Raw genomic sequence first — 15,831 nt, 5'->3', positions numbered from 1 at the left:
CCACCTCCTACCATCGCACCTCCTACCATCGCACCTCCCACCAGCAGAACTTTCCATCAACGCGCCTTTCATCGTTGTCTCCGGTCGTAAATGTTCTTTCAGCCAGTCCACCTTCTTCCATTATTTCGCCTCATCATCGTCTTCATTAACATAACGCACTCTCACACAGGTCAACACCAGTCAACCCACGATGGCGACCCCTAACGTCGATGACCTAACTAAGGACCTAACGAATAGATACAACTACATCTGGGACCGCTACTTCCATGCAAATCGTGCTGAGGCATTGAAGATGGCCGCAGATCTCCTCAAAGAGCCGGGACTGTGCGCGGACCATCAGGCTGGTATGCACCAACTTCTGGCCTGCGACCCCTTCAACTTCAATGATGACACTGTCATGCACGCTAAAGAGGTGGTCCGCATCGATAGCGAGATCGTCCAGCAGTATCATGACACCGCTACGATGCACGAGCAGGCTTTCATGCAAACCCAGCTTCGGTTTGCGAAGGAGCATTTTCAGCTTGTTCTAGAGAAGAAGCGCAAACTCGACGAGGAGATAGCCTTTTGGGTGTTTGTCATTTCCTGCCCGTATCCATCCGTCACCTAATCAAGTCCCATACAGGTCTGTGGAATTCGTCAAGGCCGATGCCCAGGACACACAACCCAAGCAGGCAGAACAGGGTGAGCAGGCCGAACGACCGGCAGTTCCAGAGGACGACAACAACCTAGGCGATATGCTCTCTCTTTCTTCCGTCACCGCTGCCGACGGTGAACTTCTTCGTTCCAGTCAAAATGCACCCTCGGACACTACCCGCCGTACCGATGAGTCCTCCCAAGATCAGCCCCAGTCCACCGCGAGGGTTGATGCTGCCTCCCCCCGGGACCTGCACATCCATACACCAGAAAAGGAGAAGTTGTGATCTCCTGCTATGGCACACTGCAAGATACGATGAGGTGGACAGGAACAGCAGCATTGACAGAGGTAGCAACCGGATAATTGGAAAGGAGAATGAGCTCGTCGTGGAAGGCGCAATGGAGGGCATATTTCCTTCTAGAGTAGTCAGCCTGCCGCTTCATCGAGCTTAGTTAGGAATCGTTTCTGCTCGCCTCTGATAATTCGCGCGAGGGGCCGGTGCTCATAAATTGTGCCGTGATACGATCCTTCTAGGGCGACGTGATGGACGTGACGAACAAGACGCGGGTTGTAATCGTACGGCGGCACTCTGGCCCTTGGTATATCCGTCATATGGCATCGTTCAACCTCCGAATCGACAAAGTCGACGTGCATCGGTCGAGATGTACGGCATCATTGAATCTCTGCCGCTAGCCCCTTGACTATTCTTCCCTGAGTGAACCAACATCTCGGCGCCGCGGGCGCTCCCGCTTTGCTGTCTCGGTAGTTGACGTTGGACCAACGATCTTTGTGCCTGCATGCAACCTTATTCTGATGTTTGCCAAGAAGGTCTCGTAAAACATGATGAAAATGCAGGTTTGACGTTGAAAATACCGAATTGGTTTCCAAAAGTTCATTTCACCCTTTGTCCGGCAAGAGCACCGCGTATTGAAGGGATGAATGCAGGCTAGCTGAACCCCTGTTTGAATGACGGGGGCAAAGTCTTCGCCGACGGCAGCGTTAAAGGGATGAACCATACGAGCAAGACGTATGTTGGCTGCCCACATCAGTGCCTGTGGTACTACGCACTATCTATGAGCAAGTCGATAGCTTACAGGGCAAGAAGCGCGGAGGAAATCTGGCATTTGAAGAACCTCGCGCAAGGGAGGGGCACCAGAGACGATAGGAATGAGGTACATGCACTGTATGCTAGCTTCTGGCCCGAGTCAAATGCCGCCGCTTCAGTGGTAAATGTGGTAGGGGACTCTTCGCTGGCAGCACGCTTTTAATGGATGACGAATTTGAATAATTTAGGGGTGTTTCTCTGATGTATATAGGCAAATGGCTTACCTGTTGCGCAGTAAACATGGTCCCCAGACACTGCAAAGGCAGCAGAAGGGTAGCGAGACGGAAATCACATCCCTCAGCTCGGCGCCTTGAGCTCTGACAAGTCGTGCCATGCCTCCGGGGGACCATTCTGAATAAAAACGGAAATTAGGAGCTCCCGTATCTTGACGACGATGTCGCCAGTTGGCTTCAGGGAGCGGACGCTGCCATCAGTGAAAGCATATTCACCTCGGGAGGCAGCGAGGAGAAGACACCGCATAATTAGAATGCCAGTATTCTGAAGCCTATTAGCCCATGAAGTCTAGCACAAGAAACCTATACCGACGAAAGCGACTTCAACGTTCCAGCCTAATGATCAAAGTCGCCACGCTCCGAGATTGCAGCAGCATCTACGGAACTACTCGGATCAAGCCGATACTATTGCAAGATGTGAGGAAAGAAGTTCGAAGCGTATGCGCATACCGGGCTGTGGGAGAAGCGACGAGATTCGTACCATGGGTACAGGGCTCACAGCGTGCTAGCAAGTGAAGTAGACAGCCCGTGCTAGAATTCGGTCGAACTCGCGACGACGTTGAGAAAGCAGGCAATGGCAACAACACATCAGGTGCAAAGCGTAAAGATCCGGGAGTACGACAACATCAATAAGGAACGTAGGTGACACCGAACGGGACCCTATTCTTGAAGTGTTTTATTGTGAAAGATCCTACAATGTCCAGAACCTTGAGGGCCTAGGAGTACATCAGTTTACAGTGTCTGAGACTCGCCCTATTTGCTGCTAAATTGTTTTTCAAATCCATCTCAAGCACCCTGTAGAGCACGGCTAGGCACTTGGCTTTTATGCCCTCAAGGTGCGAGACCTACAACGGGCTTCATAGGTCTCGGGCTGTAGGCAATCTCAAAGACGGGTACAAATATCATCAATCATCACATCTGAAGCTAGGTTGATTTCTTTTTGTCACTTGAACTGACTTTCTGGAGCTTCAGAATGTGCCCAAGACCCGCCTGGCGCTGGTAGGAGTTCTCTGTGCAAGGGCTCAGGGGGTCTTGGCACCCTTCCAGCAGCATGGTCCGTCACCATCCATGCCTACCTCACCTCGCGTTCTCTGGGCCAATTCATAGTTATGTGAGAGACATCGATCTCACTTTTGAAAGGATATTGCCCTCATGGCCAAGTCGCTGAAAACCGTCTTGGGTGGGCGCTTTCTACCATCTCTTCGACGCTGGGCGGTTGCAAATGCTTACCCCTGACAGCCCCAAGTCCGGGTCAGGGGGCCACCTTTGCAGTGTAGGTTCACGAAAATCTCTATGAAGGCGTTTCTGCACCACCTTTGATGATGTATAAAGCAATTGTCGTTCTGTCGCTTGAAGCACTTGACTATCGGCCTGTTGTTACGCTCCTCTGTGCTGATACGCACAATATTTACATGGCGACAGTTTATGTGCAATGACCGAAACCGTCGCCATTGTCGTTAGAAGGACGACAGTGGAAAGAGTTGACAAGCAATGTTTGCTGTGGCACGGTAGAAACATGCGATCTCCCCGAGCAATGTTGACGGAGGGTGTGGCTCTGCCCAAATGTGATGCAGCTCTCTTGCTGAGAAGGCTTGCTGGAGGTCAATGAGGCACCTCTGGTTGCGTTCAAGTCGTGACTGGCTGTACAAGCCGTCACTGAAGTCAATTCAGTGACTTAACAGCGTCTCGGATCCCCGCAACCAAGATGTTATTCCCATGGCAGAACTTTGTGAAGCAACAGCCACTGCTACACAATGGCAACCACCCAGGTGGTCAGCGAGACATACGCTCGAATTTTCGTCGCTCACTTGTGTCACGACTGAACTATCTTGCATCGCAAACTGCCGATAATCAAACATCCATTCATCGTGACACACGTTATCGTTTACATCATTACAGGCAAGCACCGAAACGACAACCATACGCCTCCTGGACCGCTCCCAGAGCGGAACGCTAACGCCTAGAGCCCAAGCCCTTCAAAATCATATACACAGTTCATTTACAAGCGCCGACAGGCCTACCGGAGGCCGACGCCATCTCCCCTCGAGACCCTCTCCCAGAAGCGCCGGAGTCGCCAGACCCTCCCGACACCCTTGCTCTCCTCCCACTTCTTGACGCCTTCCTCTCGTTGTCGCACCTCGCCCTTCCACACGCCCTCGAGCCATTGTCTCAAACCATCCTTGACCCTCTCCTTCTCGATGGCCCGCCGTTTCGCGACGAGAGAAGGCGCCACTTGCAGCTTGTTCAAGCCCGGGACGCACTCGGGAGGCAGCACGGCGCGTTCCACAAGAGCCTCGGCCGAGGGTCGGGAGGCGAGGCGGCGGGACAGCCGGATAGACACGAGGGAGCGGGCCAGACGGCGCGAGACGACGGAGGTGTGCGTGAGGAAGATGGAGCGGCCGATGAGCTCCGCCAGCGACGGGCGAGAGGGGGACGCCAGCAGAGGAGGCAAGATGGCACGTGTGTGCCGGAGGCGGTAGTGGTGAAGAATGGGCGAGAGGGACAGGTGACGCAGGTGGTGATTGGTCTGTGTCATCAGCAGAGTTCTCGAAACACAGAGCAAAAAAAACTACGGATCAAGTGGTACGAGCGTGCGTGTAATTACATGGGAGAGAAAGATTCTTGCGGGGGAGAGGGTAATGATTGGGACGAAACGAAGACGAAGGATCGAGGACCATCACAGAAGCGACAACGCGGGGAAGAAGCCTACCCTCGAAGTGGACAGTAGATCGTTCACATCCAGGTAGCCGAGGATGTGAAGCAGGAGCTCGTTGGGGAGATCTGAGAGGAACACGCTGGCAGGGTGATGCGGCCGTCGGCACAAAGTGAGGCACGAGTTCGCGAGGGTCTGGTGCGGTGGCGGCTGCGGCTGGTCGTCACGAACTTGGAGCGGCGTCTGTATCTGGGTCCACGGTCGGGCATCAGCGGCCGCCGAGGGCGGGGAGTCGGTTGGTGGGCGAAGCGCAGGGTCAAGTTCATGATGGCCAAGTTGCGGGTGGGAGTTTGCAAGCTGGCGGGTCGGGGGGATGAGCTGTTCTGGGGCCATCTCGTCGTGCATTGCGTCCATGGCTGACTCGGTCGCCTGCAAGACAAGATGGTGACAAAAATGAAAGGTCCAGAGGGAGTGATGGAGTCCTGGGTATTTGTTGGCAAGAGACTACAGCGAAGATAGTCGCGAGCGCTGGCGCATACGGCCGGGGGGTGATGGTGGTGGTGGTGGTGGTGTTGTTTGTCACGGTGGAGGTTCAAGGTTAGCCGGTGACTTCCGCCGTGGGCTGGGGGTTCGGAGATGAGAGAAGTACGGCGCCGATCAAGGCGATGAAGAAACAATGCAGGTGGTGCTGGTTGGAACGACTAAGACCCCGTGTGAGTGGCCTGGTTGCGCGCGGTAGCAGAAGAAAAAGATGTTGGTTGCTGGCCGACCTAGACCCGGCCGAACTCCAAACGGCCCGGGGTTTTGCGGCCGTTGAGATGGCTCGATAGACGGGCGGATGTCAAGTAGCCGGTGTCTGCACGGCGGCAAGGTCGTCAAGTTGTTGATGGCTTCGAGAGGCAGCCAACCGAAACGCTTATGCGAAGGCGGCCAGCAAAGGAGGAATCATGAGAGGAGATGGATACCCCGCGACGACGAGGCGTATGAGTGACCGATGTCGTAGTCGCAAGCAAGGCCAGCTGGCGATGTGATGTCCAGATATCGCAGGTGCCTTCAACCCGAGCTGGATATGGGTACTCGGCGCACAATGGTCACTGACCGAGGGAGGGAGTGAGGGAGTGAGTGTGTGAGAAACGGCAAGAGAATGATCAACAACACCAGACGTGATGTTGTGGGGGTTGGAGGGTGCTTCGGTGAGGCGGAGGGAGGCGCGGGCGCGGGCGCGGAAGTGAGTGAGATGCATTGATGGAAGTGAGTGCTGGTGCTGGTGCAGCATTGCAGCTTGCGCCTCCATCGTTCCAGGCTGCGTCACACGGCACCAGCGGGTAGGGGCGTTCACAGTGCCTGCTTCCTGTCTTTTTGCCCAGGGAAGCCGTCAACGGTCGCACTCCACACTGTATCTACATCGGTACGTACTCAAAGGGGGCTTCTGGTTGGTGGTTCCAGGTGGGTCGGTTGTGCAAGAATGCATTAACTGCATACTCAGTATGGGGCATCACATTGGATGCATAATGCACTTCGGATATCTCAGTCTATGCATTGCACATCACATCTATCCATTATCGCATATCTCGGATGCCATCTCCGCAAACCATAACATCAACCTTTCGTATGAATGCTTCAACATTCGGATATATCTCCATGGAAACGAAACAATGTCCCGATATTCCTTCAGAGTTCTCGATAATAAAAGAAACAGATCCCATCGGGACGTGCAATTGGCGCGTTCGCGCATCCTTCGGTCGATAGTCTGGATGATGGGAAACCTTATTCACACAGACGCAGACGCGTTGCAAACATCATGCACAAGCACCCTGATTGGTCCGCCTGTTCTTCTGTCCTTCTCACACTAGGAGTCTCCACTGACCAATATGGAGGGAGGTATGTGAACGCCTTACAGAGCACACGCCGACACAGTTTATTTTACTGTTCATTCAATCATAACCACCATCGAATCTCAACATGTCCTCCTCAATTCTCTCACAAGCCATCTCTCCCAAAATAAGGGCTTCAATTGACTCATTCTCAATGTTCCATGCCCACAAAATAGCAGAGCATTGCACCAGACATACCCCGCCCGCTCGCCCCTGACCGTACCGCGTGGACATGGTCGCCGATGCGGACAGCACATGGAGACATGGCCTCCAAATGGGCCGTCAACAACCTCATCACACCCATTGCCTGTTTTGCGACGGAAATACTCCAAAATTGTCACCTACCCTCGGAAAACTTGTCCACCGCACTCCCCTCAGTCGCACACTTGGGCTTCAATTCAATAACCATGCTTCCAGCCCCAACACCCAGGTCCCTGCCCTTCCACCGTGGCGTGCGCCGTCCTCTGACCAAGTTGGCAGTTCGTGCGGACAACAGCCATCGTCCCCTGCTCACTTGAACTGCTTTCGGAGTGTGGGAGCCATCGCGTCGCGACTCGCTTCCCCGTCACCGTGTCCGTATCTTACCATGGCGTAATGTCGGGTCGCCTTGCCCTTTGCCGACTCTGCGCACATCAGGCTTGGACAACGCAGAGTCCTGCGAACTATTCATCCTGCCACTTGCTGGTTGGATGATTCGGTGAAGCCAGCTTGGAAGACGGCGAGGAGCAGAAAATAGCTTGCATCCTTGCTGCAGCGTTCCCTCCAAGACCAGGCTGCATCCGCTGCTCCAAGACCCGCAGCAATCGTCCCGCTGCATGAGCTGGATGTTCAGAAGCATCGAAATGCATCAATACTGCGTCGTCACACGGCGTTCAAGATTGAGACGGACACGACCTTGACATCGGACAGGCCCCGCGGGAAGCCCAACCTGCCTTCCTGAGACACTAACACCAGATTCTGCCAACTCCCGTCAACTCCGTTCTGTTCACTTTGATGTTGGTCTCCAGACAACACCGTCTTGACCACCGAGAACCATGGCGTGTTGTCGATTTCTTATCAACTTCGCTGTGGTGGTGTGGCCCATCTCTCCGACCCAACGCCTCGCAGCTACCCTGTAGCCAATCATCTCACAACATGACACTCGTTGCGGCTGCAACAGAAACACGTCCACCCTGCTCGGCCAACCTCGACCGTCTCCCCTGCCAGTGCTCCGTCCCCCGTCCTGGCCTTTGTCTTGACGTCGACTCTTCCCGTCGTCGTTCTCTGCTCACTTGGCTAGCGACCCATGTCCCGACCAGATGTCAAAACCCTGCTATCTCGTGGATCCCATGGTTGGCCGACTGACGTGCTTTTCTAGTGCGCATCATTGGCCTTAATCTCCGTCTCGTCTCGCCTCTCATGTCCAATCGCGCCTCAGAGAAAGTCGTAGCGATTCTTCAACACATGATTCGCATGATCCCGAAAACTCGGATTGGCTTGCGGAGTTTTCCTGCAAAACTCGGAGCGTCTGATTGGCCTTTATTCTGCACAAGTGTCTAGAGTCGTCTTAGCCCTCTTTCACCCTGCCGTTCCCAAGTGGTAACATGGCATTTCTCACGATGGGCGGACGCCCCGTCGCACGACATACCGCCTTCCATACCACCTCACCTCAATTCACCAAGCATTCTTGTCGGTTTTTCTCCCAACGGCAACTTGCTGGACATCTTGCCATCGGCAAACGGAACGGCCCGTTTGTCCATCCGGCTCACGTCAAGGTCGAAGCCTTCCGAGCCTGGCCGGTGTCGGTCGACCTCACCGGTGACTGTTACCTCCACACCCAACACGGGTCACTCGGCCTTAGAACTACGCTTGGCCGCTATTTCGGGCCATTTTTACGCTCATTTTCTTTCTTCACACAAAAAGTTCTTCCTTGCCCCGCTGGCAGAAGTTTCGCCAAAGCCACAAAGAGGGGGGCAGGGCGGCAGCGTTGTCGCCCATCTTGGTCCGCTACCCGATCTTTCAAGGTTGATGAACTGGTGGTATGAGCACGGCGTCTCGCGTCGTCTCATCAAGACAGCCTCCGCAACCGCGAGCGCAAGCGTTTCCGTAAGCGGCTCTCCAAGTTGACAACGCATCGATAGCTCACGCAGGGAATCCCCTACTAGTGAACCCCCAATAGCCGTCGCAAGGGTCGAGCCGACGTTGAGGTGTTCGCGGGGCCGCTTGGCCCGCGCCCGTAGTTCATGTCATTCCACATGCCAAGACATGGATACTTGCAAAGGATCAGATCAAGTCCCCGCTCCGGCCCAGGCTGGGCCAGGTCGCTTTCGCGGGAGCCTGATGTTCCCTCGGCCTGTCATTCAGCAAGGCACACAGCTAACGCAATTCCTTTCTCGACAAGCCTGTCTGTCTCATGCAAGGTTATGCCTGACGATCAAAGCCCTGCCACGGCCGCTCACGGCGGTCGTAGATCTGCCGTCTAGTTACACCTTCCTCTCATGATCCTGTCAACGTGGGGAGTGGACGTCGTGTTCCCCCAATGAACGCACCCGTTTGTCAATATGTGAGCTGCAGATGGTAGGGACACTGCCAGCCTAGTCAATAGGATGCCACCGGAAGGCATTGCCCGGTGGAGCTGGCAAGCCACCAGTCGAGCGCCGAGGAGGACAGGCTAAACAGCAGATGAGAAATCACGATCCCGCATGCCTGATCGACAAGAAAGAGAGAGCGTACAAGGGCACGGCGGCCGTGGAGGGGAGTGTGCAGAGCAGTTCATCTCAGGGATGCCATTCATGTATTTCGAACCCAGGTACCTACACTTGCTTTCTCTGACGGAGCCTTGATGCAAACCGAATGCAATGCAGTGTGGAACATCCGGCCATGGCCAGCGGCCGGTCGCCACGTTGCCCTGCCCAGGGCCGCAACCAGCGCCCAAATGGCTTTCCTCAGGACCGTTCTCGACTCCCTTCACCCACCGTAACCCAAGACCGGGCCGGTGAGCGAGCGAGCCAGACGGATCACCCTCAACAGGATAAGCGTAAATATTCATGTGAGGGGGACGGCCTGCGGTATTTCCTAGTTCCATAAACGGTTTATCTGGATGCGCAGTGTAGCCCGCATGATTGACGAGAGGGTGCCTCCGGCCCGTTCAAAAAAGGGGGGCCATCCCCGGTGAGGCGAGACAAGAGGAACATCCCTAACCAGGCAAGCACATCATGCATCTAGCATGGATGGCCAATTTTTTCAATGATTCGTCCATCAAGGACTCAGGAAACGGGCTTCCGGCTCTAGCAAGCTTGGTCCGGGAGGCAAGACTCCAAGGACCTGTTGTATTAAGATCGGTGTTGGCTGCATGTTGAGCTGGCTTCATCCGGGGTGGGATAGTTATCATCCTGTCCGTCCGTGCCCAATCTCAAGGTAACTTCTCTCCCCCCTTGAAGACGTTCGTACCTGGTCAGAGGTAAACCCCAGACTTAATTAGGCTCAACTTGGCCGATGCTGGTCTCGGTGGATGGTGGCGAGGGTCTTGTCAACCTTGCAGCCCATGTCACGTCAATGACGCCCCCGGCAGGCAAAAAGTCTGAATGGGTGTCGCTGGCTTCTTCGATTGTTCCATCTCTAAAGGAACTTCTTGTTCTTCTCCAACACACCTGAAATTGATGCAGAAACTATGCCCAACGAACGTTTCCGTACAGCGAAAAGTGAAACGGTTCATGCCGGCTTCCAAACGGCCCCCGCCAAGGCCTTCGCTTCTGGACGCAACGGCCGAACATTCCTCACCCCCACCAGCCTTCTTGGGCTGACAGTTGTCTCCTGTAGGACGAACTATGACCACGTCCTGGAAGGAAAAATAGAGAAGTTCAAAAGGGCAAGACATGAAGCCCCCCACCCCGGCCACACGCAAGCCTCGCCTCGAAGCGGGAGGCTAATCTAGCCCTGTCGCTCAACGCGGCCGCAGCGGGAGGCCCTCCCCAACTTCAGGGTTGTTCCTGGGAGTCTCAGCTGCAAGACTTCTGCAGTACACTCACACACGCATGTTCGTAAGGTAGTGGAGCGCTTCCGTCCGCCTTACCAGTGTGTTGCCTTGTATCGCAGCCCAGACGGGCTGGCACAGGTATTGAAAAGACCATGAACGGGGAAAAAGGAAGAATACCTGCTGCCATTATTCCATATAGCCATACCACCTGGGATTGACCGAGAGATGAACCAGGGGTTTGAACGGGTTCGAACATGGAATATCGGCGCCCAATGATGGACGAGACATGGGGAAGAAGCATATGTCACCCACCACACGCGTTAGTTCGTACCTGAATTCGACAGGTACGCATCGTGGTCTTTTCTTCCCAACCCCTTTTCTTCTATCATCACCGACGCATGCCAACATCATCCAAGTGGTCTTCCTTCTCCCCGGTCCTTGACCGCAGACTAACATATCCTCTTCTCGACCGCGGATCCTTGTATCGCTCATTGAACACGTCTTCTCCCCATTGATCATGTACTCCCCTCCTTCAAGAAAACCCCTGAAGGTGGAGAAAATATCGGACAACGTCGAGTCCCCTGATGAAGCAATTCGAATATTTTAACGACGTGGCAAGCAAGGAGACACGTCTCATGGTTGCCAATGAGGGGAACAAAGACAGGAAAGAGTTAGTCCGTTGCTGGACGGCTGCTGGCATGTCCAATCGTCCGATGTCTGTGGTTTGTATCTGCAGGGGCGGATTTGACAACCACTCTTGCGCATGCTCAGCCAGACCGGTTCCACGACGAGCCGCTGCAAGTTGCCAACCGCAAAATCATGTACATCTCTTCCTTCTTGTTCCTCCTATATTGTGTAATTCGCGGAATAGACGCAGTGGATCGTGGTCCGTGGATATAGTCGTCTCGTTGACCGCAGACGCAGGTGTACATTGAATAAGGGGAGGCGAGAAACAATCGGAACCCTCTTTTCTCCAGTATCTCGAATAGGAACAATCGTCGAGTAAAAGCGGGATGTGCATCATGTACGCATGTATGTGCGTAAGTGCGTTGTGTAGTGTAGAATGTTGGGTGGTGTAGTGTGTGTGTATAGGGGCAACGTATGGGATAAACTGGACGTATGCGTTCGATCCGGTCGTGACAACACATCGTGCGGGTCCCCAATGAATGACCTTGGTATTTTTTGACAAAGTATAAGTTAGCCTTGATTCCCCCTCCAGTCAGGACGAGGCGAAAGAAGAAGTGTAGACAAGGACCTCCGTGGGCAGAAACAGTACGTCAACGACAAAGCAACCTCTCCCAAGACGACAACACCAAAAGGGGAAACCGAGAATATCAGACGAACCGTCAGAGACGACACAACAGCAAAAACGGAAAGAAACGAATCATCCTCACCTCGAAAGCCCGTTCCAGACAGAAGACAAATACGCACGCCCCCTAATCACACCCCTCAGATCATTCCAGGGAAAGTTGCTGCTGCCGGCTGCTGCTGCCCAACCGCTTTTGCGCCAAACACCAAAAAGAGACTTCTCGATCGCGGTTGCGAACGAAACTCTTCGCCTCTGCCGAAACGGGTTGTTGGCCGCCTGCCACTTGCTGCCACCACCGCTGTCACTTTCCCGCTGCTTCCCGCGGCCATTGTTGCTCAATAATACCACCAAGACAGTCAGTCCAGTCAACTTTCAACGAAAATTCTGTTTACACCCCCTCCCCCTTCCCGACCTGTTTCTTTTCCTTAGACGGCTTCCTGGTTCATGTTTCTTTGCCCATCCCACGTCCAGGTTGAATCCCCTTGACAAGTCAAAATAAGCTACCCCTGAAAAGGCGGCACCATGATTGGATGCAAATGTCAAAAGACATCATTGCATCTGCATGGGATTGCATATTTGCAGCGGACGATGTGAGGAGGGGGGCACCGCTCATTGCGGGCGAGCTACAAGAATGGGGAGGCAAGGCAGAGGGAAAAAATACACACACGAAAAAGGAGTGGAAAAGATAAATAAGAAGATGGCTAACAAACCTTTGATCTTGCTTCAGTCCCGTCACCAGTGACTTCATATCGTTACCGAGAACCCCGAAACGAGCCACTTCTACTCCATTCTCGGGTTGCGTTGCTGCTTCTCCTCCATTTCTCCTCCTCACCATTTTGACTCCTCCTCCATAACGACGTTCTCCACCACTTTTGCATCGACGTACGAGCTAGTTACCTTGTCCAGCTAGCCAGCCACGGACCGGCCCGCAAGGAGAATAAAACCGGCAGACGAGAAGGAAAAAGAAACGAAGAAACGGAACAACGAAAACCGGAGACGACATCTCTCGTCTTTTTGGGGACCAAAAAAGGGGGGAGGCTACCGAGTCGAAGATACACAACAAAAAAAGGTGTGGAAACGGGAGCAGCCAGCAAAAGAGGGGAGAAGGAAAAAAAGATGTGTTATTTCTACCAAACGCGCTGGGTTTGCGGGTATTGGAGATGGGGTCAGTTCAAACAACAATGCAACAAGGAGTACCGGACAGGCGAAACGTGCGGCTTGAAGTTGGTATTCGACACGATCCAGGAGGCGGACAAGTGCAAGCTGTGCTACGACATTGACAAGAAAAACCGCCGGGTCGACAAGATGCAGAGGGACATTGAGCGCTGGTACCGCGAAGGAAACCGCAAGGCGACCATCGAGCGGACAAGTATCGAGATGCAAGAAGTTCAGCGCCAGATCCACGAGATGCAAACATCGCATTGGACCAGACAAAATACGATATGATCGTCGTGATTGTTGTGGCCGCTTGGTCGATATAGAGAGGGGGAGTTCGGTTTCCAGGATTGGTAAGTTGGACATGTTTCAAGCTTTCTTTCTGATTTTCGTCGTCTTTTTTTTTTTACCCCTCTGCTGTAGCCTTTTTTTCCTTTTTTCAATCTCTGATATTATTATCGCGCTCTTACCTTTTTTTTGGTCCCATGCGGGCGAGATGGGGGGTCCAGTTGAAAGTTGTTCAGGGGTAAGCCGAGTCGCGCAAGACCTTTGCTAATATGATTATATCAGTGGCTCCTTGATCTTCACGCGGGATATACCTATCAACGACGAAAAGGGAAGGAACCAAGAGCCGAATGCCGGTGTGAGAAAAGAAGGGGGAAAGAGAGGTATGACTTTGACACTGCGGGACTGGAGAGGAGGTTTTCCTGGTAACCCTAGCTTGGGGGGTTTTCCCAAGTTCAACCACGTAACGGCCGTTCATTCGCTGCATTTTTCACATTTTTTTTTTGGTCTCCTGTGTGGTTGCGCTCGGGACGGTCCTTTTCCTCTCTGCAAAATTTCAAGACAGTGGAAAGTGGAAAATCTGGGTTGGCAACTATTGTATTACTTTTGGATCATGATCATCAATAGGATGGGCCATATTCTGTAAGATTAATTTGTGTGTGCGCGCGCGCGCAAAAAGAAGTGTGTCAGTCGCTGTGGACATTCTGTGTGCGCGCGCCGGGAGCAGAGAGAGAATCAAGGCTGGTCTACGTTTATTTCGTCGCGAAATCCGGCCCGCCGCTTAGACGGCGACAGGGACAACTTGCAGGGACCCCTCTTAGTAGAACGGATACCTGTCTTGCGCCTCATGCTGCGGGCTCCTCCTCCGACTCCTCCTGCTCCTCCTTGGTGCTGACCGTCTCTTCATCATGCTCTGCCGACGATAAATCCATTCCTCGCAAGCACCGGCCTAAAGAGGTACAGATGACAACCATGAAAGTCGAATGACACCAAAGCGGCGAGGCGGTCTTGCCTTTCAACGCGCGACTGAGGGGATCGAAGAAGGCGGTCCTCCCACTTTTTCCTGCACAGCTGCCCGTCCAGCAGGTTTTGGCGTGCTTATCAGGCAAGCAAGCGTTGCAGAAAGCGGTCTCTGGCGACGAATGAGAAGGCCATGTCGTTACTAGAGGCGAAGGACAACAGACGGTCTTGCGTCGATCTGGCCAAGTTACAGAGCAAAGCAGGCCAGGCCAGGTCAAAAGAGCGGTCCGTCGGCTTCGTCCAGCAGGCAGGCAGGCATTCTTCGTCTGTGCTGTGCTGCGTGCCCGCAGTATGCCTCGCTCTAACCCCTCCTTCTGCATGGAGAAAGGCCGTTTATTAGTCTTCAAGGGAACGTCATCGTCATCGTTTCTCACGTCTCATCAGTGTCGTGGTTGAGGCAGGCGCAGTGAAGCGATCCCACTGAATGAGCCCCCGGGGCTTTGATTTTACCCCCCCTTTTACCTTTTGCAGGTGTTGAATAACCCAGAGAAAACCACTGACAGGTACCTGTCATCTGACCCAAGGCCGGAAGTGGAGGGAGGAGCGGGAGGAACAGAAAAGAAGGGCTTAGTGTGGGAGCGACGGAGACTGAGACGGGCGACACAGAGCGAGGTGGGTTGTATCGGGCTTGATGGACTGGGACTGGGACGGGGACTGGGAGGCCGCCCCATCTGGCCGCAGCAACCACCCCTCATCTTCATGTCGTCCATCCCACTTCACTTCAAGGCACCATTTCCTTGTCTCATCTCCGCCAATAAGACTCGGGAACCGCACAGACTCCCGCACAACCCTGAATGGCGGGCATCAGAGCGAATATGTGAGCCTCCAAGTGCTTCCCTCCTGTTTTCCCCTCCATAAAGACGTAACCTGCCCTCCAGCCTCGAATGCTGGTCCGAATTGAGGCTAAGAACGCTACGCCTCCAACCATGGAACAGACTAGGATGCAACATCCCTTGCCAAAGGGTCCACACTAGAAAAGGTAAACATCAGCCGGAGGTGCACGTGGCCATATTTCAATGGGCTAGTCAACCCATGGCCTGCCGCTGAAGAATCTTCGAGACGCAGTCATTGGCCCGGCATGGTGCGAACCAGGGGGCCGCCAAAGTGGGATGGAGGGAATTTTCATTGATTAAGTCATGGGTTTCTGGGGCCCATCGTGTCCACCTTTTCCTCATAACCTCGTTGTTGCCCAGGCGTTTTATACAGGGGTGGCAGACCAATACAGGGGATTGACAAAGTGAAGAGGAAGCGATATGTGAGAGAATGTGGATGTCCTATGGGTGTATGTGTGGGTATTTTTTTTGTGGTTGAAAAGCGTTGAGTTTGTGTGTGCATAGCCTGCATTCGAAGAGGGGGGTATCGAGGGGGTCAAAAACAAGAGCATGGGCAAAAAATGTCGTCACTCCAAGCTGTCCGTCCCATGTTTGCCGTAATACCGACAGGACCCAGGGCTCGATGTCGACCAATCCGAAACTTAGTAGCAATACAAGAACCAGAAAAGGGGAAAGGCATAGCCGCTCTCGCCGTGGGTTAAAAATGCAGTGCAAAACTGGACCAAAAACAGGAGCAGATATTGGGCAAGGGAAATGATTCATGACCTGGCGCATG

General features: G+C 53.7%; 3 protein-coding genes across 3 annotated transcripts; 2 read left to right on the top strand and 1 right to left on the bottom strand.

Annotated features, from left to right (window-relative positions):
- Positions 1 to 190: 190 nt before the first annotated feature.
- Positions 191 to 920, top strand: CGCA056_v013828 (uncharacterized protein; the record flags this gene model as incomplete). Its single annotated transcript, XM_037329070.1, has 2 exons — positions 191 to 570; positions 623 to 920. 2 exons carry the CDS (start codon positions 191 to 193, stop codon positions 918 to 920), a joined length of 678 nt encoding a protein of 225 aa, XP_037172612.1.
- A 3,069-nt stretch (positions 921 to 3,989) lies between these two features.
- On the bottom strand, positions 3,990 to 5,039 carry CGCA056_v013827 (uncharacterized protein; the record flags this gene model as incomplete). The annotated part of the gene is made up of 2 exons (XM_037329069.1): positions 3,990 to 4,499; positions 4,683 to 5,039. The coding sequence occupies 2 exons, from the start codon at positions 5,037 to 5,039 to the stop codon at positions 3,990 to 3,992; spliced, it is 867 nt and encodes a 288-aa protein (XP_037173362.1).
- Positions 5,040 to 12,879: 7,840 nt separating this feature from the next.
- On the top strand, positions 12,880 to 13,209 carry CGCA056_v013826 (uncharacterized protein; the record flags this gene model as incomplete). The annotated part of the gene is made up of 1 exon (XM_037329068.1): positions 12,880 to 13,209. The coding sequence occupies one exon, from the start codon at positions 12,880 to 12,882 to the stop codon at positions 13,207 to 13,209; it is 330 nt and encodes a 109-aa protein (XP_037173117.1).
- Positions 13,210 to 15,831: the final 2,622 nt, after the last annotated feature.

The sequence above is a fragment of the Colletotrichum aenigma genome, assembly GCF_013390185.1.
Source record: "Colletotrichum aenigma strain Cg56 chromosome Unknown KSG_Cg56_contig09, whole genome shotgun sequence".
Classification (NCBI taxonomy): domain Eukaryota; kingdom Fungi; phylum Ascomycota; class Sordariomycetes; order Glomerellales; family Glomerellaceae; genus Colletotrichum; species Colletotrichum aenigma.
This window is presented reverse-complemented; position numbering and strand designations above follow the sequence as displayed.